Below are 27,508 nucleotides of genomic sequence, written 5' to 3'. Positions count from 1 at the left end.
AACTTTTCTAATAAAGTCCAACTTCACCATTAGCTTCGCTTCTTTAATAGAAATATAATTAAATCATTTCCTGTGTGATTAGTCTGCAGTGCTGAAATTAAAGGACTGTGTGCTGAGTCATTTGGACTTAAAAAAAGGCCATTATTTGAGGAGGAAATGAGTCCAATATTGGGGGGGAAATTAGTCCATTTTGATGTTGGGAATATATGGAGGAAATCAGACCTATTATCATTTGTTAATTAGAGCCATTACTAGAATGATAAGCTTCCACCTCACTGCAATCAATGCTACACATCACTCTTCATCCAATACTGCTCTGCTGTGTGTAAATAATTGATCATTGCATGTCTCATTTAGTCAACAATCAGGCAGCCTTTGATTTAAAATGTCTATTCTGCCTTGAGTCTGTCTCCATGTCCCCAATTTAGACTCTAACTAGTTGTGAGACCTTGGGCAGACATTATAACTGTTGTTGTTGGCTACTCTGTTGAACTAATTTGCAATGTTTTCTGGGTAGCAAGAACAATGTTTAAACCCCAAAAGCACGTCTGACTGAACAGAAGCTTCACACTGCTCTGCTCGCTTCACTCCAGCAGAAGGTATTTGCCTTCAAGAAGAATTCAACAGTTACAAGAACATTTTACAGGGAATATTCAGCAGAGAGTGCAGCGCTAGGGGAAAAAAAAAAGCTGCCGACCCGTAAACAAGCTGATAGACTGTCCTCTCAGTAATGCTGCTAACTCATCAGATGTGTGTTCACATCGAACAGGTCACCAAAGTCATTCCAAAATAATTCCCAGCTAACTGCTCTCTCAAAAAATTTTTAAAAAAATCAAGGAGACATTAAGCACTTGTATGTATCGCCACCTTAAAGCTGGTGTCACTGGCTGCCATCCTGGAGGTGGGTAACTTTTTTAGTCTTTGTTTCTAAAACAATACAAAAGGTCTTCTCACTACTGATGGTGTAAAAGAGATTTGTGAGAACAGCAACCACGACTCATCGTACCTTTGAGTTTTAATTTGAGTTCCCCTTTACTATTATTTATTATTTATTTCACAGTGCATGGCTACACATGCCAGCTGTTCTGGCAGCTGTTCAACATTACCTAATACCAAATTAAAGACCACACCTGAGGATGGTGGATGGTGGCATGTTGGATGGCTCGTTATGATCACAGAAGTTAAGAGATGTTCACCACGGTTACTGAACAAGCAGTAATGTAACCCATCTGTTATTGTCCAACATTGAAATATATATAACCTTAGAAGAGATAGACTATGGGGCTTCTTGATATAGCAAGCGTTTTACAATAAAGGACATGAAGCTTTCTTTTCTGTGTTGCTACTCATTTCAGTCCAGGTTTCAGGTTCTAGGTTTAAAGCTGATAGTTTTCCGTCGCTTTTCTCTCAACGCTGACTGTTTTTCTTCATACAGCCAATGCTGTCTAAAACATTAGTGATTCATTCTACTCAGACCATGAACAAAAACCAGTACATTACCAGTTAGCAAATCCAGCCTTCAAGCGCTGACTTTCTACTTCTCACATTAAAGCATAAAAAGGATGTCATGCTCACATATTACATCAGTTTCTTCTCTGCTGATCATCCTTTGTGGCCTCTTTCTTTCTTATTATTTGTCTCTCTATATACCTCTCACATTTTATGTCCTCTGCTTCTTCGCCTCTCTTCGCCTTTTGCCTCAACAAACACCCGCTGTCTCTTTTTGCCTCTCGCCTGCTTGGAGCCTAATATTCAGGCTCTTGCTGGGAGGCAGATAAATGAACACGAGGTAGAGAAAATTGAAGCCTATCAGTCTCCTCCGGTGTGGCTCGTGTTCTAAAAGCTGTCGGCCTTTTACTGCCAAGGGATCAGATTGACCTTTGGGCTTTGAATGTGTGTGTACCAGATAATCTGCTATTTGGATGGGTCAGCCTGCACACTGTCCTCGAGATGAGACCTTTACAATTCTGCTACCATTTCAAATATAGCATCAAATACACAATACAGAAAGACACACGTGTGGAACTCATACATGTGCACACATGATGACATCGAAGCAGAGGGTGAGAAAGATGAAGAGAAGTGGGGCCTATATTGGTATATATATATATTCTCTAAATGAGATGTCTTAGCTTTTCAGACTTGGTCCCACCTCACTGATATGAGATATTAATCACTGGCCCACTGTGAGTGATAAAACACACACACACGCACACACCTATACACCTTTAATATTTATGGTAAGCCCTTGAGAAGAAGTTAAAGCTTTTTGAAAGCACCTTAGCAGCTTTATTTCACTGTTGTTGTCTGAATTATTTGGAGATGCAGAGAGTGATAAATGGAGACCTTGTGTTCAGTGACAAGGTTATTCATGCATGTTTGTGTTTGGAGGATTGTGTGTAAGGCCAAAATATATAACCTCCTCCGTCTTTCATTTCAATCACACTTCTTTGGAGGGATCCAAACACAGATGACAGGATAAACACATCGGTTCAGATTTTGCAGCGGGACAATGTGCTTCATGATGTTTAATGGTCCGATCACAAAGTCCTTACCGTAAGGTGTTAGGGTCGACTTGTGCTGCAGGGGCAGCTTCGGCGCAACTTGTCAAGATTCAACAGTGCCTGAACTCTACTGAAAGGATAACACACTGTGAAAAATCTAATTTAAGGGGCTAAGGCATCTGATCGGTGCATCCAAATCTTCTCTGAGCCCTCACGTCCTTTGGACGGGGGTTTTTCTCTTCCTGAGAGATCACTGCCAACTGAATAGAAACATTGCATCATAATGCTGGCAGAACAGAGTCATTAGATTCCCTTACTATAGGGACTGAGCATTAAGGTTATTCCTTTTAATTATCATTCATTGGTGCATTGTTTTCTTTATTGCTACTCTTCAATAAAGGGTATAGTGTTTAAAAGGAACCAGGAATGTTTGGCTTGAGCTTGTTAAACAAACTCAAATAAAGCACAGATACCTCTTAAGATTGAATTGTTAAATGTGAAAGTGTGAGCAGGTAAGTGAAACCTATCTCAAGGACCTTGATGTCTAGTTAAGATAAATTATTATCAACAAGTGAAGGTGCTTTCAAATCAGGACTTTCTCTATAGCTGCCTGGTGATCTCATATTGTCCAAAGGGCCAAAGGTTTAGGAGTTGTGCTGAACTTGTCTAAATTTGGTGAAAGAATACAGCCTCCATGGTCATTTATTTCTCACCTGTTTGGCTTGTGACACCTCAAGAACAAGGGTGACCTTAAAGGTTGACAGATATGGTAACCTTGCCTGTGGGTTCTTTCAAACACACCTGCCCCCTGTTGCCGGAGCTTTTGCCGAGTCACTGTTGCTATTTTTACTCCATGCTCTCTTGTGTTTTCCTTGCAGATTGTGTGGGATTTGGTGGCTGGTTGAGTGGGCGCAAAGACCCAGAACATCAACTTCGCCTCGACGCGTTTAAAAAACATCAACCTCAGTGATTCAACAACTCAAATATTTATGCAGAGATGACAGAGATGCGTACAGAGACGTCTGAGGCGGGCTTTTAACTCGTGCTTTAATGATCATCTGCAGGATTTCAGCTGTGATGTTATGAGGCCACATTAATGTGTGGGCCCAGACTTTACATCAGACATTCAGTTCTTCAGTTTTTATGCCTTTGAGGATCTTAAAGTCAGACCAGCGAGCCTTTGAGTTCCATTTTCTTACACCCTGCACTTTGGCATTGATATCTCCAGGCACCTGCTTCTCGTCTAAGTAGTGTGCTTTGATTTATTTTATTCAGTGGGATTAAACGTGGATGCCCTGTTTATATGTTATGAGTATTCTCTTTACCACAATCCTCTTTAATTTTACATTTAACAGAATCACCTCATTCTCTGAGGTTTTGCCACTGTGTCATTGAGCTGAACATGTTGGTGTCCTAATTCAAGTCCTGTTAGCCAGTATGTCAAGGAGAGTGACAAGTGAGGTATAAAAATGTCCTGTGTGTGTCGGAGCCGAGAAGTCACCCTTCGTCCTCCTGGTTCCCCTGCTGCCTGAATTCTATCTGTAAAACCTTTTAGGGTCTAGTTCCTAACGGCCTGAGCTCTTCATTGTGCGTCTCGTCGCTCAGACCACTTTCCTTCCTTTGATTCCGGCAGTCGTCCTCAGTCTTGCTCTCATCCACCTGGTCCTGCTCTGGACTCATTAACCCCTTCAGTCTTTCAGTCTTGCTTGGTAGCAGCTTGAGGTGTTATTATTGGGTAAGCAATTTGGGGGGGCTGGATTTTGTTTTTTGTTTTTAAATCAGGGGCCAAAGCTATTTAACCAAACAAACAATTTCAAATAATGTCACTACAACACAAAAAATGAATTCAAATTCAAACAGATTTCTATTAAAAAAAAAAAAAAAAAAAGAAACAGTGCAGAATCAGAAACGTGCTCCATAAACGACCAATTCGGACTAATATTTCACTGAATAGATTAGTGAGTCCTTTAGACTAGAAACTTTTAGAGTTACCTTTGTTTGTGTTGTCCAATACATGCAGTCACGCACACACAAAGATGAAATGAAAACAAGTGTCAGCAAACAACTGTCATCATCAGGAGAGAAACTGGAACATCAATATAATTATAGTTCTTTTTCTTTAGAATTTCTTTGGGAAATTATAGAGAGATTATAATACAGAGATTATTATTATTGGGGTTTTTGTCTCACCTGTGTGCCTTGTGACAGTAGCACCAGTCATATTTCAGCCTTATTATCTTTCAGTCTTAGTTCTGTGTAGTTTTGCTCTTCAACCTGGACCACGGTCCTCTCTGCCCACTGTTTGATCCCTGAAAGGCTGCTGCTGTTGTTTTCCTGCCACATAGGAAACAATTTGAGCCTTTGTTAGCGCCTCAGTCCAGTCTTTGTGTGAATAGTTGTCATGAAAGGCACATTATTCCCTCGTTTGCCTCATTGTCCTGTTACCAAGATAAGTCCGGTGGAGTCTGGTAAACAAAAGATCTATAGGGGAAGGCTGGGAGTTTCTCTCAGTGGTTAGTTAGCGTGCAGGTAGGCCGAGGTATGTGGGTTTATTCAGAGGGAGGTTGGGAGATAAGGCTTGTTGTTACCTAGTGTGTAGGTTGCAGCCTCTGAGGGCTTTCTGATGACATCTGTCATGCCAGTGCTACAGGCGTTAGCTTTAGATGTGAACTAATCCATCTCTCACAGGCTTGTGTGTCGTCACTTATATGAGGCGCTTCATGTCTGATGAATACTTTCATCAAGCTTGCCAATTACCAAACGCTGACACAAATTGAAATCTATAACTCGCCCTCTGAATTACCAATTCTGTGTTACAAGATGTGCAATTTTCAAATGCATTACAGTCACACACACCAACTCACGAATATCAAACTAAAGGGAATGTGTGTCTCACTGGCGCAAAAAATAGTTTACACAAATAAATCAGCCTTCACATCTTAAAACTTCTGCTTTTTGCGGCTTTAGCAGACGGTTATATGACATGCTTATTCTGTCTCTACTCCCTTATCTACTCATCACAGACAGTACAGGCCTTTCACACCAAGCCCAAATCTATTACTTCTCAGTTTAGAAAAAGGGTTGTGTGCTTTTTTTTAAAAAAATATGCAAGATCATTTTATTTCAGTTTAAACACAGATAGAAAAAAAAAACATTTCACAAAGAAACAGACACCTGTACCGCCTCCTCTGCTCTGTAGATCCATTTATCCATAACGCAGTGCACACTTTTTCATTGAATTTGATTGATTTGAATTTGTTGTACACCGGTTTACAAAGTGAGACTTGGCAGCTCTCCCTGTGAGCGGGCGATCGCATGGACAAAAAGTAAGCTCAATAAAAAATACCAACTGTTTCTGTCCTTCAGTGTTAAAAAGAATTAATCTGCATTGTAACCCGGCTTTCACCCCTATAGTTGAGTTACACTGATCTGTTGAGTTGGAGGAATATTGGCTTTCAACGTCCAAGACTGTTAATGAAATAAACAAGGAAATGATATTACATTAAGAGAAAAGTGCTTGGAAATAGTCACAAGCTGTAAAGTCTTTTCAACCAATCAGAAGAGGAGAATAAAGGGGGGATAAGATAAAGCAGTTAGAGAATCTGAACCAGCTTCATTGGACAGGTATGCTTATGAATACAACAGAACTGACTTTGATCAACTCTGCTCTGCATGTACAGTCTTTAACAGTCATTTCGATAAATTAGTAAGCACACTTCAAAGGTTATCTGGGTCAGATAATTGCACAGTTCTTTTCTGCCTAAAAAGTTTATTAAAGGGTGTGTTTCCAGTCAGCCCTTGGTGGTGTGTGTTTTTAGCATCCATTTCACCTGATATCTTTCCTCCTGCTATCTTTTCTCTGCGCCTGTCAAGTAATTTCATTTCCTTTTTTGTGTTGTGTTTTAATTTAAATACTCCCCCACACTCCCTATCAGGCTGACCTCGGTCGTCAGAGCTACAAAACTCATGCGAATGCAAACAACTTATTTCTCCATTTGTCAGTGTGGTCCAAGGGTGCCTTTGTTTTTTTGTATTGTATATGTATTCATCTTATTACTTTTCAAAACGAAGATGAAGAGCAGATGACTAAGAGGAAAGATTGTGGCTTTGTCTAGTGACCAGCAAGGAAGAACAAGTCACAAAATGTAACGACTTCCAGCCTTAAATCATCAGACACAAACTCTCTGCTCCGTTCCTGTTCACTGGGTTGTGTTTAACACTTAAAACTTATTACCATAAGAAACCTGTGGTCAGAAATGAGTCAGATTGTCGGTAGAGTAGTGGTTAGTTGGCATGCCTCATGTATGGAGGCCATAGTCCTCCAACTCAAATTCGACCTGTTGCTCCTTTCCCTCGTCATTCCCCAATCTCCCTCTCTCCATTTCTGACTCTATCTCCGGTCCTATCTCAACAATAACATGCACAAAAAAAACAAATAAATCTTTAAAAAAGTCCTTTTCTTCTCATTCCTTTTTGATAAGCTGGTCTCTAACAGGACCATGAGCTAACATCACTTAAAAGCAAAGGTATAAATCTAAGCGACATATAAAGTATACGGAGAAAGGCAGGTTGCTGATGTTGTTTGCATTTTCCAAAGTCACATTTATCAGCCTTTGAATCTGCCCTTCACTTCTCCTTCTTCACATTTCCTTCCTGTTGGTTGATATTTGTGTTTGCGCTCGTCTCTGTATTACTGTCTGACTCACTCTCGCGCCAGCCCTCAGATACTTGAAACCTCTAGAGATTTCATTTGAGCTCATCCTTTATGTAAATCCTCAAACGGAAAAAAAAATCTTACACGCGCGCATGCATGCCTAAACTTCTGAAGGTGTGCATGGTGAGCGTTCACAGATGGAAAATTTGAAGAGAGGTTCAAGAGGCAGACGTTGTTATGAAAAGGAAATGTTACCAGATTACATGAGGCTTCCACCATTAAGAAACCCCTTTCTAACAGGCAGTCAGGCACAAAAGTGATTTTACATTTCTTCTACTAAAAAGAGACAAACTCTGGATCATCATTACAGCTGACAGGAAGAGCTCATGACAGGAACTACGTAAGGACTAAATTCTGGGATTCTGATCAGTAACAGTGGCGCTCTTCTTTCATTTGTGCATATTATTTATTTGACAGTTGTATGGGTTGTGACTATGTAAAAAATCATTAAGCTATAACTGAGCCAAACTCCTGACCAGTGAACTTCCTTATATCCAGAGGTGTCACACATTAATCAGCAGTACCTCCACCACGACCATGTTGCCGATGATCACTTGTGACGCCTCCAACTGTTAAATGAAAAGGTCATTTTCATAGTGTGGTGCCCTAGTTTAGTTCAGGCACCATAAAAAGAGACTATAACCCTCATTGTACTTGTTAGAATTTGATTCTTGATCCTGAGGCTGTTTGTTTCATGCCATCCCCCACTCCCTCATTTCCTGTCTGTCCTCTACTGCCCCGGACAAAAGCCCCCAAAAATAACCTAAACGTACATATTCATCTGGTTTGCGTGATAATTAACCAGTTTACTGCTCAAGAAGAGCGAAACCAGAGTGACCAAACCGCAGTCAAATCACTGCTCCTCACATTGATGCTTAAACACTTACAATTAAGGTATCACTGTGTTGGTACCTCTTCTGTATTAGTCCTGTGTCAAGCTTTTACCTGACCGTTTGAAATGCATGCTGGGATGGGCTGCATCTCTCTGTAAGCCTGAGAAGCATAACTGGTAATCAAAACTTCATTCTTTCTTTCTTCACCATTTAACTTTCTTTTTGTCACCAACATTATCTCGAATCCTTTTTTCAAACCTCATAAAATGACTTTTTTGTGGGCAGAATATTAATGGGACACAGCAGTTAAATTGTCGGAGCATTTTAACATTTAAACATGACAGATGTCTCAATTTCATTTCAAAACGCTCCAGTGTAGCCTCACTTTGTGCCCATGCTCTTTGGTACAAACATGCATCTGTCTCCTGGAACAAAGGAGAGATTTCATGACTTTAATGTGCCTCACATTGGAGTTCTGGGAGGTTTGAACAAAAGATGTGATAAATCAGATTTAAACTCACATTTAATAACTAACACCAGCTGAGATGCTCGTGACAGATCTTCAGAACAAAACTTTTGTGTTTTCTGATTCTATCTGACCTCCTACTGTGACAACGTCATCCTATTTTTTTACTTTCTACTTCTCTCAATGTTTATCTCTATCTCTCTGAATCTTTACTGACAGTGCTGATACATTCACACCAATTAGCTTTGATGGAGAAAACTGCTGTTGCTGAGAGCAGCTAGATCGGAGGATGGTTCTCATGGAAAAAATTCTCCTTCCTCCCCACCCTGTAATCACACCCAAGTTTAACGAGGAAAATACTCTCTGTCCCTCTCTGTCTTTGTTTGTCTGTCTCTGTGGATGGGCGTGAGATATGAGCGCATTCTAGTTTTGTCTACGATCCAGGGAACAACCCACACAGTGTTTGAGATGTCATGAGGACAGTGTTCAAATTGGCTAAATGTGCTCTCAGTTCTGCACCCTGCAATAAGATATTGCACGTCTTTTGTCGAGAAAGTTTGGCTTCTCTTTTTCAGCCCCGTGATTAAAGAGCTAAAGCGTCCAGCATTATGGCAGCACAGCTGAGTGCTTACTGTTTAATATGCTGCAGCCGACTCAAAATAATCATACTTGCAGTTCCTGTTGAGTTAGTATTTAATTTTTCCTCCAAATAAAAGGAAAACTGCAACAGGTTGCCAAAACTTTTCTTGACAAAAACAATGTCTTGCAAGTCAATAAAAATGTCATGCTATTCTTTTTTTAAATTAAACTTGTTTCTTCTGTCTTTGTCACAGTGTTGTATAGATAACTACGAGGAGATGGTGAAGATCCTTCTGGACCGAGGAGCCAGTGTCAACGCTCAGGACAATGAGCTGTGGACGCCGCTGCACGCCGCTGCTACCTGTGGCCACGCTGGACTCGTCAAGATCCTCATCTCACAGTAAGACAATTTGTTTTATTATATTTCATGTTTATTTAACAGGGACAGACGCAATGAGCATTGCTTCATGTAAACACAGATTTTTAGCCCTGGCTAGTTTTCCACCACAGCATTAGACTTAAGAATTACAGAAGCAGTGACGCCATACTATTTAACTGCAGGCATTATAGTACAATACAAGAAAGAGACTCAAATTAGGACAATAGTAGAATAAAGATTAAATAGTCAGCCCCTGCTTTAAATCTCCGATGGTAATGTGTTGAACAGCTCTGTTCCTCTTACTAAGGATGATGGTTGACCAAATTTAGATGTGAGGTTTTGTGCTCGACAGCCTCCACCCGATGTAGTCCTCGTTGTTATTTCAAGGTTCTGTTTATTAAGATTAAAGATGGATTCTCTTTGAAAAGGACATCACAAATACTTCAGATGGACCAGTCCAGAGGCATTGTTTGAGTGTTTTAGCTCATGTTCATTTCTCAACACTTGTCCACAGAAGAATTTTGAAAGTAAAAAAAAAAAAAGTAATAATAATAATAATAATTGTAGTAGTAGTAGTAGTAGTAGCCTGACAGATTGTGTTTGGAAAAAAGTTGTTTCCACACTTTTATAAAAGTACATTTTATAAATGTGTCCTATCTAACTCATGTACACAGACACTACAGGTTGAATTCCAGTCTGTGCTTCGAGGCATACATTAACAGAGCAGATTTAATAACGTTCGATGTGATCACATAATAATGGTGCAATATTAGTGGAGGGTATTACAGTATAATATTAAGTTATCGTCTGCCTGTACGACCTGTAATGATTGAGATGCCATTAGCCATCTTTGTGAAGTAAACTTTCTTCCAACTTAAGCAAACTGTTTTTTACAGAATGATAAAAGCCTTCACTTACAGCTGAGCATACGGTGTAAGTACTGTACAGCTTTAAACAGGCGTATACATTGTAGACATGTGTAATTAAAACTGAATACAGCATGTTGATGGAGAAAGGGTTCGTGCACATACTGTTTCTGTCTGTGTATGAAGAGATGAATTATAAAGACTTAATTACTCGATTACATATCAAATTAATTCAGAAAATATGCAGACTAACAGCTGCCATCTGCTGACATGAAATTACAGAAAGAAAAAAAAAACTTCTGAATAATGCAAGACAACTTGTTCTGGATAGAAATCATTTAATTACCATCATGAGCGAGCACTTTTGCTGAGATTTATTTTGACATTCCTGTCCAAAATTTGTTATAGATCTGTTTTTCTCTCAGCATTTTTTGTGCCTGTCATCGGAAATATAAAACAAAGGATTTTTTTGTTGGTTAGGTAAAAACATTGCTGACGTTTACAAAGAAAATCTGAAATTACTGCAAACTACATGTACTGTATACAAAACTGTTTTCCCGTGTTGTATTTTTGGATTAAGAGCTCATCAGCACTCTTATTATTTTAGCTTTTAATGAACTTTCTTTTAAGTCACAAATGATGTCTTTAAATGTAATACATGACTTTTCCTCACATATTCACCACGTTAGCAACAACGCTGTACATTTATAACAGTAATTAGCAGATGAAAATTAATATCAATAATTCATCTGCTCGTCCCCCACAGTGGTGCAGATTTGCTGGCGGTGAATTCTGATGGGAACATGCCCTACGACCTGTGTGAAGACGACCCAACACTGGACATAATTGAGACAGCCATGGCCAATAGAGGTAGAGTATAAATGTTTAAAGATATAACATGAACTGCACAAATCGAGCTCCATGAACAGAATATCAAGTCTTTTGCTCTCAGCTGATAAGAAAAAAAAAAGTTTCAGTACTTCCTGGAACAACTTTAGGAACTCAGTCTCACAATGTCTGCAGACAGATGAAATGAAGTAGATAATGTAAGCTACATGTACAGACGTTATGCTATTGTAGGGAATGTGCTATATCTACCTCATTTCAGATTATGACAGGTATAGTTAAATTTTACAACTTTTCTTTTAACACTCGTTTCACAGTTCTTGTACAAAATGTTCCTAAGTCATATACTGGAATAAGACGGGAACAGGAGAGCAACATGCGCCTTTTAAAAGAAGACAACGGTGGCAGCTTGACCTCTCAAAATCTTTAGGAATATTTAAAATAAACTTTAAGGTCCTGGAATTCAGGCAAGTACAAGAAAAAAACAGGCTGCACATTTCTAGCCTTATAACATCTGTTACTCTAAGGTTTTATGCCCAAGAGCCAGCTGGCTAAGGAAACTACCACAGAGTCATTTCTAAAAAATATTATGCTAAAATGATACTTTATTGGTAAGTCCATGATGCTGAAAATTACCATCCATAAAAGTTGATGTTCCTTGTGAAAGACATGATGACAAGTAACACAATTTTTCCTTAAAATATAGTGTAGAGCTAAATAGTTACACTTGATTTATCCCTGTTACACAAGGGGAGGATCAGAGGTGCTGAATGAGTGCTAAGCTTAAATGGTTAGCTAACCCTTAGTAGCATGTTTTTTTATGACTTGATAACAAGTGTGAAAACCTTTTAGGATGAAGATAAACTCATTTATAAGCAAAAATGACTCAGACTTGTACATACACTTCCAGCTATGCAATAATGGCCTGAGCTAGCTGCTTACGTTAGCATAAACTCTTCAAGCTCTCTCAGGCCCTACTTAGAAACAGTGCACGACCATGACGCAGTGGATTTGACGGACAGGAACATATTGTTTCTACTGTAACCCTGTTACCAAATAATGTTCCACAATCAAGTGCTTGCTTTTCCATTCCGGGTGGCTCCAGCAGATTCTAAGCTAATTATTCGGACTTGCAACAAATGCAGCTTACATTAGAGAGGATAAAAGACACGGTTTAATCCAGTCCACACACTCTGGTTTGTCGCTTGGCTTTTTCTCCACCTTGACATACAGTTTTAAGGTTCTTTAACCTCTGCAGTAGAGTTAGACAGTTGTTGTAGCTTCCTGCAGAGTTAAACAATGTACACCACCAGAATATATCGCTGTGGAAGGTGGCAGCAGACTTGTGACCTCAGAAAGCTCTCGGTGTCCCGCACAGTTTTAGGATTGACACTTCAGGGAGCTCTGAGATATTCACAGTAATCTCAGTCCCTATACAGAACTATGTTATATATTCATTCTGTTTCACCGTTGGCAGCTTAATCTTCACTGTTTGTCTGTGTGACGTGAACTATCAGAAAGAGTTCAAGAGATCAACGATGACAGGCTCATAAATGCACATCAGTGAAGGAGGAGAGCTCCTGCTGTGCGTTAGAGGTGTTTGCATTTCTGTGTGATAGAAAGAGACACTGACACAAAGAGCGTCAGGGTGACGCACAGCTTTATTTACACTGGAATTGAATCACTCTAAACCTCAGCATAAGCTCCTGTCAATGTTTTGTTTTTGGTTTGGACTAACAGTTACATCTAGAGGCAGTAAGCACACAGTTGGCAACAAAGCTGTGAAATCTGTGGCTGTGGGGGCTCTGAGTTAAATACTTAAAAATGAAAGCCAAGATTTGTTTCTGAAATGTGAATTCTTGAAAAGACAGCTCAATATTTTTGGAAACATGCTTATTGCTGTCTCTGGTCGAGCGTTAGAGGAGATGATTAAAGCCAAGCTCCATAACTGCAAGTCAAAACTTCCATTTGTGGTTTCACCGGTTTATGTTGACAATTTATTGGCGGGCTGCTGATGAAACTTTAGAACAGATAAGTCGTGAAATAGTCGGTCTTGAAACCCCATTCGAAGCGCTGAATCATCAATTCCATTCACAAAGCACAGCAGTTAAGATAGCAAGATGTAAGATGCTAGAAGAAAATATTGTTATGTTTGAAAAGAGCAAGGCTAGCTGTTCACTTTTTCAAATTTTTATGCACTGCTAAGCTCACCGGCTGCTAGAAAGGACATACAGTATATCAATCTTTATTTCTACAATAAAAAATATTAAACTGTTGACTTTTTATCATAACAGTTCTGACTATAAGTTAAGTTTATATCTAAACTTTGCTCTTACTATCTGTATTTGTCACACTGATCAAATCGGGACCTGAGCTGTGAAACAGTGTCTATCAGGACAAACAGCTTGAGGCTACTGAAGCCTTTTGAATAAACTTGAGTTAAACATTTTTATAGTTTGTGTCTGAGGCGGACTGAAAGTGCAAACCAAAGTTAATTACCTGCATTAGCTGTTAGCTAAATGCATAGAAAACCTTTTTTCCACGATCGATCTGCATTTCTTTCATTTGTCTCTATATAAGCTCAATTGGCAGTTTGAGGCTGCTTTTCCTGCAGCACCTGACATTACAAACACAGCCCCTTTTGATTAATTGATCAAATTTGGAGATAATTGCTTTTGAACTCAAAAACACCTTTCAACTGCTATTAAAATAAACAAGCATGGTGGTATGATATGCTCCACTAACTTCTTTATTTTGCAGATAAATTCCAAAAGCTCCCCTCCAACTTCTTTTTCTTCCTCTTCTGATTTCAGCCATCCTTTCTGCTGTCTTCAATCGTGTAACGGGTTGCTCTTTGTTAAGATGTTTTTAAAGAGATGTCTGATTTTACCCTGGATCTGCCTGTGTATGTGAGCCATGAGTCATAATGTTTGTCTTGTGGAGGTTTGAAAAATGGGATTAAATGCTGCTTGAACCAGAAAAAAAGACATAAGATATATTATTAGATAAAAAAAAAAAAACACCATTAACTTCAGCTGAAAGGTTTTTTTTATTACAAATCTCACTGAGTTGTCCTCTCCACAAATGTTCTTTTAAATGTGAAAATAGGAGGAGCGGTCCAATAAGGATGTTAAAGAGCTAGAAAAGGTAGCAAACAAGAGGAGGATGACATATTTCACTTTGTCTTGGTCAAGGTGCCCTTCGACTTTATCAAACGCTTCAGTGGAGCTGCTCAGTGAGTAACAGGAGGAGCCGTGTGGAAGCGGGTTGTTGCTGGAGAGAATCACAAGTGCTCATTTCCTTTTGTAATTAAAGGTCAGATAACACCTGTTAGAGTATGTGCTCTATCATAAACAAGTGCAGGGTTAAGGAGTTTGGAAGTGCAAATGGAGACCTGAATGTAAGACAATATGACAAACCCACATAAACAAAGGTGATGAGGAGGACGTGCGGAGAGAAAACACAGACAGACCCAAATGATGCTCTCAGTGTACAATAGTGTCTCTGGAGCAGCAGACTGCAGACGGCGGTACAGTAGGTGAGTGGAATGATTATTAAGACGATCAAAGGGAGCGTAGTGCTGCTAATTGCACCGTAATGTTTCCAGCTCTGTTCAACTGGATGACACTTCTCAGAGCAGATACCGCAGGGATTGGCACAAAATCTCTCTCTCTTTCTCTCTCTCTCTCTCTCTCTCTCTCTCTCTCTCTCTCTCTCTCTCTCTCTCTCTCTCTCTCTCTCTCTCTCTCTCTCTCTAACGCGCACACACACACCTCATATGCAGCATTCTCTGATTTGACTCTTCGTTGATCCTCCCCTGCAGAGCCCAGTTCATGTGTAATGAGCTGCAGTGATATGCTGGCGAGTCAGGCCCAGTGGACACAGAGCAAAATCAGAGAGTGTCATTTTTACCCTCACTGATTGAGGGGAAAAGGATTACAATTAGAAGAAAGACTATAGAAAAACAGGACAGAAGCGTTTGTCATCTTAGCTCTTAGTTTCCTGAAGCATGTTTGTTGAAGACCTGGCATTCTTATAAATAAATGACTTAATGAATCCATTGTTCAGGCAATTAGTTGAGTGAAATACCAAATAATTATTGTCAACAGTCCCTTCAATATTGTTTTGTTTTGGACATCACAATCACATCTTTTCAAAGATAAGATTAAAATATATAACTGATTTATCTGTATTTATATAATTTGATTAATGTCTTTGTTATATTAACTTCTCGTAGAGCAACAATCAGTGATGCTAAATCTATTAGACAGGACAATTGTCAAACAAAACTCCCTGAAGCATGATTGATTTGGGGTCGACAGTTGCTCAGCCTGTTTTTACATAGGGTTGGAAACCAGAGGGTCACTGGTTGAGTTCCCAGTTCAGGAAATTGGGACTGGTTTGCTGCAGAAATGCCAGTTCACTTCCTGAGTACTGCAACTGTGCTGATAGGCAGCCATGTGTCTTATAATGTGTGTTGTTGTTTGGGGGGTGGGTGGCTTGTTGTAGAACTCAGCCTAACTTAACGTTAAGGTGGTGAACAAAGCGAGTGCTTACACTTCAGCAGATCCGGAAGAGGAGGAGTTAAGAACACCATTTGTCTCTTTACTGATGCAAAGATTTACTGATATCTTTTGTTGTGTTTGGTTTTTTACATTTGTTATAGCTTGGAAAAATTAGGAATATTCGCTCTATTTCATGTTCATTAATCCTTTAGGACAATGTTACTAGATCAGAATTTAAGAGAAACAAGGCATGCAAAATGTGAGGTATCAGAACCACACACACTGATGCTTTCAGTGAAAACAACTGAAAGCACACACAGAGGAAAACAGAAGCTGGAGGGGCTTCACTTCATTAAAGCAGACAAAGAGGACTGCCATCGTCCTGATTCCTGTGTCTCCAAACAACCTCTGGCTGTGATTGTGAATGCAGAGTGAGGCAGGGTAAAAACCATTTCCTTTGCAACATTTTTTATCACCTCCTTTAAAATCTAAGGCCGTCACATGTCAGTGTGGGCCATGGACAAAACAAGAGAGGGACATTGAAACAGGACTTTGACGTGGTCTAGATGCTGCAGTGTTAGATTTGCCTTCAGCTTAACTCACACAGGTTCATTTTATGACTTGAGAAAGGTAGCAGGGCTGAAATACGGACGTGAATGCATGCACAGTCAGGTGAGGCTGGCAGTATATTGTGCTCCTCTCCCTACAGCTGCTTTAATATAATGGAAGAAGAAGGCAATCATTTCAACATGTACAGCAGGAGCAGTTTGACGCCTTATTCGTCCTTTGAGTAACTCCCATACACAGGCAATAATAGAGAAGTGACAGTTCTGATAGTGCTGCAAAATGAAGTGTGTTCCTGCTGAGCTATGAGAGAAGAAGTCAAGTGTGTCGGTCACAGGTTGAGTTGGACCTGACAGTAAGGTGCTGGATTAAAAGAGGAATTTAGAGGGTTTGTGGTAAACAGACTCAACTGAGCTTCAGCGGGGACACACACAACTGTTCTGTCTGCAAAGAGAGAGTAGAAAGGTGGCTTTGTGTATGAAGAAGACTGTCTTGTCCATTACCATTTAAACTATCTTTGTTACTTTTATAAATTACTATTGTCTAATTTTGGGACCAGATGACACATTAGCACCTTTTATAACTAGCTGCTATATGTTTGTTTCTACTTTCCTCGATATTCCCAATACAAGCAGAGAAACCGTTTTTATTTTTAGGACTCCATGGTCCATTGCTTAAAAAATGTTGCTGTCAGTCACAAAAAGAAAGCTTTTTTTTTTTTCAAAAAAGATTCATGCAAAGGTTTATGTCAAAGATCCATGCGCCACTGTTTAACCTTCCTTCTCTTTCACTTATTATGTGTCAGATCAAATATCAATTGTTTGTTGTGCATTTGATTGACAGGTATCACTCAGGAGATGATCAACGAGACACGAGCGTCGACAGAGAGGAGGATGCTGGGAGACATTCAGGAACTGCTGAGACAGGGAGAGGAGGTCAACCAGCAGGACTCTCAGGGAGCCACGCTGGTAAGACTGTGCTTGGGTTGTCAGGACTTTAATCAACAACTTTAAATCTACAATTTTCTTTTTGATAAATCAGACTCCTAAAAGTTTTACTGAATCACAAACATTACTTTTCTGGGCTCGCGACTTATAGAAAACTGGCAAAACATCACACAAAACATAAAACAGTTGAGTTTGCTAAAAAGGAAAGTACTTTACATGCTGTTATATAAAATACAAACTCACACTTTTCTGATTATTCCTTTAAAGTAAAACTGTCAACGTTGTTTTTTTGCTTTTACTTTGAAGCCACTGCACAACTTGTGTCTAAACTTTCTTCTACCTTATTATTTCTTCTACTTCCTCCGATACAAACCAACACTACCAGTAATAACCAACACTGCCACTGTTGTTTCTCTGAAAGGTCCCATATTATGCAAAACAGACTTGACGCTAATATGTGTCTGTCTACAAACCCCCAGTAAAAAGTACATCCTCTCCGTTATTTGCCTACTCCACTTTTTAGAAAACGTGTGCTCAAGGTGGCTGTAGATTTTCCCTTTGTGACATCACAAAGAGCAGCAACCTCTACCCAAGGTGGGTGACACTCTGACAGCTAGGAGTTTGTTCTACCCCCAGAGTGTGTGTTTCTATATTAAACAATAGGGTGTGGAGCAAGAAAGCCCAAGCAACATCCCCTTCCTCATTTACATTTAAAGCTACAGTCCTTTTCTGGGCTTCTGACTACTAAAGGTGTTTTTTACACAAAGACCATCAGAAGTAATTCATATGCCACCGATGAAGCAGTGTGAGCAATTTGGAGTTAAATACGTTGCCCAAGGACACATTGCTGCGGGAGCAGGGGATCGAACCTTCAATTTTCTGGTTGAGAGACTACTGAGCCACGGTCCCTTTTTAAGGGCTCTGTTTTGAGCAGGCCTGACATAGATGGGTTTATAGACCTGCTTAAATACAGGATCAGAGTGGATTTTAAGCAAGAAACTTGACAGACATGTTTCAGAGAGTGTATTTAAACTTGTTGAACAGGGCCTTTAAGATAAGATAAGATACTGTCTAGATATACAGTCAATAATTAAATCTAAAAATGAAAATCTAGCTGGAAGGTAAAACAGGGACCAACGTGGGTAGCAACATGTTGACATCACTGAATTCAGAGGTGCTAAACTAGCCGCTTGTTTTGACTGAGATTTTTGCAGTTTTGTTCACTGATGCATGAATGACATCATCTTCATAAACATTCATCAGTTTATTATGAAACCAAAAAACATGGATTAAAAACCACACAGTTTGAAGTACAGCTAGGTTTCTCCATCATGTTTGCCCCTAGGCTGGCTGATTCTGTAAGGGATTCAGCTTGGTGCGTTGTGTTTACTGTGACAAAAAGCAGCTGAAATGCTCTCACCTCTTATCAAATTATGAGACGCTCAGTGAGGGGAAGAGAAGGGAAGAGTTTGTTCATATTTAGAGGATTTTAATGATGGCAGCTCCACCTCTTAATGATCATGTGTGCTCATCTAAGGCTGCTTTACGAGGCTATAAAACCGTGAAAGCTAATCAGGCATTAAGAAACTCTTTATGATCTTCTTAAAGGATAATCAGCTGTGTGATTTTATAATGCACTGCAAATATAAAAGTGATCTGAGCACTAAATACACCTGTAGTCATACTTCAAACTACATGTGGAAACACATTGATTATCATTTATTTTTTCGTGGCTGCACAACACTGCACAGAGTGTGAAACCATCTGAGGCCAAATGATCATTGTTATTTTCGGATTCATCATTAAAAACAACTTGGCTTGGATTAAGAAGAAAAAGAGACCCGTCATAACAGAACAAAATGATCATGATATGTACAAAAAATAATAATCAGTGTTTATTATGAGCAATCGTCTATCATGAAACCAGAGCTGGTCCCATCTGAACCTGAACACCATATCAAGTCTCCACTCATCCGGCGGTTTCTAGTGTGAGGCATTGAGTAGACAGGAAGTGGTTGAGCAGGTGAGAGAGACAACAATGACTGCTTACGGAGAGAAGTTAATAAGGAAGTTGAAAAACAGGCTGTTTTTTGTGACATTATGAATATTTCTTGAGTTCTGGACTCAAGCCACCGAAACGTGGCTCTGCCTTGGGTTGGTCCTGCAAGAAGCTACTTTGTGACTACTATCAATCAAAATGAAAACCATGAAACTGCTGCAATGTACTTGTGTCTTCCGACAGAGTTGAACAAGCTTTGGGCAGAAGAAGTTTTTCATCTTGCCCTCATCTACTGTAGCTGAACATGTGTGATGCTGAGATCATCCAGCACTACAAACCCTTTTGCTACCGCACTCACTACCTTCATCAGCTTCTTGGCGTGCTGGATTCTTACTGTGTGCCTCTGCTTTTGATTTCATGAACCTGAGTTAGACTCACACTAGAACAATATTAGAGTTAATCAGTACTAGGTATACATGGTGCTCTGTTGTCAAATTTAGACGCACTAAATTCTTGAGGCTGCTTTTTTCGCATGCAAACTGGCAAACAGTGTCATTTAAAATCAATGGGTCAATCATGTTGTTGGTTTGGGGACTGCTTATATCCATCCTGTTTTGTCAGAAGCATATAAGAAACATTTTGAGTGGATTTTGTTTTTGTTTTTTGGGGGGAAATAGTCCCAGTTTAAGTGGTCAGTGAATTAATTTTGTTTTTAGGATAGTCACCTGATTATTTTGAAGTAGGACACAAACAAGCATCTGCATAAACTGTGTCAAGCACAGATGCCTCAATGAAGTCTTTACTGTGTTATCAGGGATTTAGCTTTGCAGTAGAAACACAGTGACAGATCACTGGATCAAAATAGCCAGGGGACATTACATGGTAGTAGCCCAAAATAACCTGTTAAGCTTTAAAGTCTTACCACAGATTGTCTGATTGAGCTGCTTGTTTCTCTGCGCTATGTGTCCTAATAATCTCTATTCGAACATGATGAAGCAAACTGGAGCATGCCTTATTAAAACTGCTGGCAGAGACGAACGGAAGAGACCTGGAACTGATAGGAAGTTATGTAAAGCTAATCTTTTGTTTTCCGCGGAAATACAATCTGCGCTCCAGTGTTGAGGTGCAGCCAGGAACGCAGATTATGATCTTTTGTAGTTGCTGATCAAACTGGTGCAAACAAACAATCCCTCACTTCAACAGGGAGAGAGAAAACAAGGAATGATCACCTATAGTGTTTTGGTGTGACAAAAAAATTGGACAAAAAGGGCACCAAAAGCAAAGTGGGACACATCATCAGGTGATTATTTCCTCGCTTTACTGGATGTGTCGGGTCTCAAAAATCCTCACACAGCCCCCACAAGGGGACCCAGCCGGGGTTAGCCCCATAATGGGTGCTAATGGATATCCCTTCTTTATCTACAGCCACCTGGAGGCTTTCTCTGGCTGGTCTCTTAAGCAGCCCTCTCATTTCCAACAATGTGTAGAGCCTGTGGAGACAGCAGCCTGCATAGCTTCTGCAGCTTTCCTTACATACTTCCACTTGATGGCAGTGATATCACCACCCCTATTTCAGTCCTCAGGTAGACCCTGGTACTTGGCAAGCCTATATTATGTAGTCTTCCCAGGGCTAATCAAGTCTATTAAGGCGTGCTGGCTTGAGGCCTCTGACAAGATGAGGATGTCTGGTCACAATGAGGTTGCTGTGACGCGTACCAGAACATTGAGGTTCTTGCCCTGGAGGATACCAGTCCTATTCAATGTAGAGTAGACCTGCCACAGCTCTGAAAAGATGTTTACATGAGGCCACTGGAGCGACTGGTGTGATTGTCACACACGTAGTGAGACTGTTTCATTCTCTTTCCTGCTCGCAACTATGTTCCTAACCTCACGTTTGTGAATGTATTCAGTAGCATTGAAATAACGGCAAAAAACTGTCATCAAAGGGTCGGGCTCTTGTCCGTCATTTCCATGTTTCCTTTTCTTGTACTGCCTCCTGAGATCCCCTGCCCGTCCTAAAAAGGAAACTCTCATGCTTGAACATGCAACTCAGACCTCCTTCTGGAAGTTCTACTTTTCCGATACACCTTCCATGCATGTTTTTAGCCGTTAGGCCAAACACTGGACGAGGCAGAGAGAGCTCATCCCAGCATACTTCTCAGTCAGGCTGCTAGTGGTACTGTGAGAGGAAACTGAATCACCAAGAGGAAACCATAACACGGTGACACAATCCAGACATTATAAAACTTGTGGTTTTTGGCATTTGTGATTCTTTCTGCTTGGCCCTCATTCCTCCACTTTGGCCCAGACAGAAATATCTCAACAAGTAAATAAATAAATAAACCCCCTGACTTCTCCTTTAGTGCCACCATGAGGAATAAGAAGAAAGTATGCTTACTAGCCTACTAATGTTTAAGTAGTGCTAAAACTTCAAATATTTCCAATCACTTATCCGTACTTTGTGATAAGATGAATGAGCAGAACCAGACTCATGTTGAACAGCCATCTGCCGAACTGTGCAGGGTTCGGAAAGTGGGATAGAGAGAGACGCAGGTAACATGATGTGCTGACTTACAAGTGGCTCAAAGACACATAAGTGAACGTTAAAATGTCATTATGTGGATTCCAAAACGGAGCTTGTATTGTTAGGAAGAGACTTGCATGTCTGTACCAGACTTCCATATCGAGTTAACAATCTGACAACTATGATCAAAAGAAGATCTCAAGGGATTTAATCTTATCAGCTCCTTGTGTAATTGTTTCCTTATTCCGTACATGTGAGTTTGTGACCTGCAGAGCGGATTATCTCAGGCCAGCAGGATCACTTTATATCTTCTAATGACTGTTCCTCTGTTTTTATCTACTGCTCCAGCAGAATCCAGCATCTCATACACTTGCAGAGTATTTATTAAAGTTGAATGAATGTGCCAAACAAGGACATGAGGGTTTATCTGAAGTCGATTTCTGCAGGTGCAGCGAGTATCCTTATTATATGGGCATTTTAAAGGATGATTTGAAAGCAGATTTTGTGCTCTAGAGAAATATAACCCTTGTTCCTGCTCTGTCCTTGCAGCTCCACATTTCGGCAGCAAATGGCTATGTGCAGGCTGCAGAGCTGCTGCTGGAAGGGGGGGCTCGCATGGACCTGAGAGATACGGATGGATGGCAGCCTCTTCATGCTGCAGCCTGCTGGGGTCAGGTGAGGTGAACACAACAGGAAACAGGAAACAGATAAACAAACTCAAACTCACTTTGAGGTTTCCCAGCAATTAATATTGTTTGCTGCTGTTTTGTTTCAGATGCATGTGGCAGAGCTGCTGGTGTCTCATGGAGCCAGTCTCAATGCCAAGACTTTCCTAGAGGAGACCCCCATCGGTACATTAACACCTCGACACGCCTCGGTCTCACACTTATCAATACACCTGGTGGGAGGCTGAGAAAACAACATGCCTCGTCCCTGCAGGGTCTCATTTCCTGCTTGTCGAGTCAATGCAAGTTTTCTAATTGACCTATAGCAGAATTTGAATCAATATGTAAACAGAACAAACCCACAATTTGAACCTATGCTGGGCCCTTTGCACTGCTACCTACTTGTTGTAGATTGAATATTTTTGGTGATTAGAACCTATGCTGATCAAAAAAATCAGAATGAGACACTGGAATCACTAAAACAGATGACTTTACAAACAAATATGAATATAGGTTGTTGTTTATGTTATTCATATCTCTTAGAACATTTAAACACAATATGCACATTTGCATTTGAAAGTAACACACGCTGTCATTTTCTGCTTTCATCCTCCTCATCTTCAGATCTGTGTGAGGATGAGGAGTTCAGAGCCATCCTGCTTGACCTGAAACACAAACATGACATCATCATGAAGTCCCAGCTCAAACACAAGACCTCTCTATGCAGGCGAACGTCCAGTGCAGGGAGCCGCGGGTAAGTGCTGACCTCTGCTGGTCGTACTGCTAACTGCTACACATGGTATTTTTAAATGGAGCAGTGGCTTCCCTTTCCTTGAATTTGAATATCAATCTTACAGACTGATTTATCACTGAAGGGAGTTATTGTGTGTTATTACTCTGGCTTCTGTGTAGATGTTTTAATGTCTGCTCTGTCAGAGCTTTAAAACATGAGCAGGATATTGTTCATTCATCTCAAACGCAACAGTTTTGAAATGTTTCCTTAAAGGGATACTTCATCCATTTACATGAAGCTGTGTATCATTAGAAACATGGTAGTAGTGTGGTCATGTATCCAACCCTCATTTTGCCCTGAGACGAGAAAAATATCTTTTTCTTTGTCTGGAAGTTTTCTTCATGTGATGCAATATGACGCTTTTTGCATCAAACTTTCAAGCAAAGAAAAACACATTTTTCTCGTCTCAGGGCAAAATGAGGGTTGGATACATGACTATTCAACAGTACTACCATGTTTCTAATGATACACAGCTTCATGTAAATGGGTGAAGTATCCCTTTAAGCACACGAGGAAGTAATATTTGCCGCGCTAAGAGAATGCTTAATTTACATTTGTTGGTGTGTTGTTTTTCCTGTGTCAACAGAAAAGTGGTGCGGAGAGCCAGCCTGTCAGACAGACACAACCTGTGCCGTAAAGAGTACGAGACGGAGGCCATCGTGTGGAGGGGAGGGAGGGAGGAGGAGGACGAGAAAGAGAAGGAGTCCGATCAGGAGAACCACCAGGTGGTGAACGTAAGCACTCAGGTTTCATTTATTCTTGGTGCTTGTGTTCTACATAAAATATGGGAAACATAGTTGTCTATTATCCAAGTTTAAAATCCTGGTGTTACGACAATACAGTGCACATTACATTGATGAATTCATCCTCCTCTTGATTATGTTTTTTTTAAAACTGTACATCACCTGCATGATATGAGAGCTGACACGATTCAGAGACCATTTTAGCACAGGCAGGACGCTGTTTAATGTGTGGCACGTAATCATCCCCCCCATCAGGAGTCTGAATGTCACATTCTGCTCTAGGTGTGTTGGAGAGGATTTTTGAAAGTAAGTCAAAGAAAGTCAAACAGTAAGAAACCGCAATGGAAAAATAAGTCACACAGAATCTTTTGCAACAGTAGAGCCAGTGAAATCTCTGAGTAATCTGCTGCCCGTAGAGGAAAGACAACCCTCATACTTCAAATGCTGTTTCGCTCTTCTGAAGTCAGGAGTCTCAGCAGCTCTGTTAAGCTTCCACACACTGACTACAGTGAAGTAAGTTTAATTAAATGTTCGTGCCACAGGAAGTAATGGGATCTTGTTTGTCCAGAGTCTGTCCTTTGTTCATTTAAACATACTAAAGAGAATCCTCATCGAGGGGTTAAAGTAATCATCACTGATGTCCTGCAGGTCAAGCCGGCTGTAGCTGTGGAGCTGCTGGACAAACCTGTGCTGCCCACCATCCTCAAAGACGGCAACGGCAAACAGAACGGCCTCATCTCCACGACGACGTCTGTGCCGCCACAGCAGCCGTCCAATGGCAACACACCATCGTCCGATAAGTCCGGGGTCGTTTCCACTCAGGAGGAAACCTTGCCTCGGGAGCGCGCTCAGACTCTGTCGGAGCTCAAGAAACAGAGGGCTGCCGCCAAACTTTTGAATCACCCACTGTTCAATGGTCACTTAGGTAACGGCTCCACAGACTCCTTCTCTGATGCCAAAATCAACTCAGACGACCCCCGCATGCCGCTGGTCTCCTCCAATGGCAGCGCAGTTTACTACACGCCTGCCAGCGGCGACCCGCCCCTGCTTAAACTGAAACAGCCGATAGAGGAGGAGCCTCCGAAGACGAGGACCTGCTGCTGCGTGTCGTAGCTGGTCAAGTGACTGTTGACAGAACAGGAAGTGTTTGCACAGAGAGGAAGGAAACAAGGACGATGTCGTGAGGAGGAAGGAAGGAAAAAGGGTGTTTTCCTATCTTTGAGTGTCCCCTCGTCCCCTCCTTCAAACTTCTCCTGGCACTGATGTTCAGCCTGAAGATCACACAGAATCAAATGACAACTTTCCCCCGAATGCAGGCGTGTTTCAGTGTAGCAGAGAAGAAGATGAAGAAGAAGAAGAAGAAGAAGAAGAAAGAAATGGAGCAGTGCCACTATTTCCTTTTAAGATGACTCTTTGATTAAAACGTCCTTTTCATGGAGCCTCCCCCTAAGGAATGCCAAACGAATAGAAAGGGTGTGAGAAGTTGTAACTCTGCTGTCTCAGTGCACCTTTAAGATCCTTTAAGATCAAGGTGAGGACAGTTTTTTAAACTTTTTACCCAGAAACAGTGAAGAATATGTGATAAGGGAGCAGCAAAAGTCACTAGGTACAAAACGCATGTTCTGCCTGCAGGACTGATGACGGACTGATTACCCCACATAAAGAATGGTTATCACCTAACAAAACAAGATCTTTCTGCAAGACAAACTCGCGTTCTCGTCAAACCACATTCTTCTGCTTTTTAAGCCACGTTCTTATTGTCCTCAGAGGAGCAGGAACGCAATCACAGAAGGGTCCAGATGTTTGTTTTATTCATCGTATCAGCGACATCGAAGCGCAGCAGCAGGAGATGAGTGATGTCTTTTTTCATGCTGCCTGTATAAGCAAAGGGAAGGAACGCCATAAACAGTATTATAATATTCAGGAAGTGTACTTCAAGAGATGACAGGACAGATAGAAGTCGTGAGTTAGTATAATACGTCACCTCACTGTCCTCTCATATCGGAGCTGAACTGACAGATTATGCATAATGTGCTCTCTTGTTAAGATAATTTAAGCAAACATGGTTACAATGATCATTTCTTTATTTATGAAATTAATGTAATGTGTTAAAAAGAAGAAAAAAAACTTAATGGTGGTTCCTAAAGTTGAGTGTATTTATTATTTGGATGGTGAGTGGAGAGTGTGAATGCAATATAAGAAGAGCTGGGGAGTCTTCCAGCGAAGCACCTTCTGACAGCGAGAATCAAACGTTCAACAGATGAAGTAGACAAAGGTTACTGTCTGATTAATGTACTTGTTTTTAAAATCACACACAATAACCATCCTGCTGGGATGGATTCAGATCTGTGTCACTACAAATAACAGTGTTATTTGTTGATGTGTTATTTTTTGGGTTTTTTGGTGGCCATTGTGTGGCTCTGTCTTCTTCCAGTCACTGTATTTGTCTCTTTAACAGAAATTGTAAATGTTATGTAATGAACTGTAAGTATAGTATGAGACTCTATGCTTGCCTCAGTATTTTTTTTTAAACACATTTGGTTTGTAGCGAGCCCATAGCATTGTGAAAGGTGTCCCTGAATGCATCATGAGTTCAACAGGAAATATAGACTTACCATGACCAGTAATAAAGACCAGAATGAGCTTCTCTGCTGAATTAAAAGTAATTCGCTTATGTGTGGTGAAATTATGCTTTTTTCTTTCTTGCTTGGAGTTACATGAGATGATTGATGCTACTCTATTATCCATACACTAACAACTGGAGCCTGTAGCTGCAGACCAGATCAAATTCTCTTTCTTATCCCTCTAATTCGTACTGAAGAATGCAATAGGCATAAAACTGGGACTCATAATACCATTGGCCCTTTAAATTTAAACTATATGCTTAAGTGTTGTTGGGAAGCCAGGGTGCTTTGAGATTTGAAAAAAAAAAAAAAAACCTTTTCATGGGCTAAGCAAAGACGGGCATGAGAGTTGAGTCGATGTAACCTTTTTGCTGTGCAGAGGATTGTGTGTTGGAACAGTAAAATAAACCAAGCTGAATAGCGAACTGTAATATGTGACTTTACATCCTGGTGTTTAAGGCTACATATACATGTGTCAGGACACAGATCATTGTCTAGTTTGCTTAATTGCATTGAAGTGAAAACTCTTCCCTTCATCAACGGATATCAGAATCAGGTTTTTTGTTTGTTAAGTACATTTACATATACAAGAATTTTCTTGGTGTATTGGTGCTAAAAAAAAACAGTTAACATGGGAAATAAGGCTAACATAGCAAGTACTTACAAAACTTAAAATGTCCAGAGGGTGAAAAGAAAATGAAAGAAAATGCATTTAAAGTCCAGTTCATGGCATCTTCATCAACTTCCTGGATTCTGCACTGGTTGCCTGCCTATTTGGCACATACCCTGCTGTAAGATGTCTGTTTTTTAGCGCAGATTCAACCAGATATTTATGAAATAATAACATACATTTTCTTGGCAGACATGTTAATATAAAGTAGGACAGAACGAACACTTCTAGTATTACTAATGGCTCTGTGCCATTAAGTATTTTTATCTGACGGTTAAACTTGTGGT

The 27,508-nt window shown here is 40.4% G+C and overlaps 1 protein-coding gene across 1 annotated transcript in view; it reads left to right on the top strand.

Annotated features, from left to right (window-relative positions):
• The window catches only part of ppp1r16b (protein phosphatase 1, regulatory subunit 16B), a gene marked incomplete at its 3' end in the record, with an annotated part of 77,182 nt that extends 52,142 nt beyond the window's left edge, over positions 1-25,040 (top strand). Inside the window, 8 exon segments of the mRNA XM_079341086.1 lie at positions 9,351-9,496; positions 11,108-11,211; positions 17,100-17,224; positions 22,276-22,401; positions 22,502-22,577; positions 23,016-23,145; positions 23,771-23,918; positions 24,576-25,040. Coding sequence (XP_079197212.1) covers positions 9,351-9,496; positions 11,108-11,211; positions 17,100-17,224; positions 22,276-22,401; positions 22,502-22,577; positions 23,016-23,145; positions 23,771-23,918; positions 24,576-25,040 — 1,320 coding nt within the window.
• Between the last annotated feature and the right edge of the window lie 2,468 nt (positions 25,041-27,508).

The sequence above is a fragment of the Symphodus melops genome, assembly GCF_947650265.1.
Source record: "Symphodus melops genome assembly, chromosome: 4".
In the NCBI taxonomy this organism is placed as follows: domain Eukaryota; kingdom Metazoa; phylum Chordata; class Actinopteri; order Labriformes; family Labridae; genus Symphodus; species Symphodus melops.
Note: the sequence above shows the minus strand (reverse complement) of the source record. Positions and strands in the feature narration are given on the sequence as shown.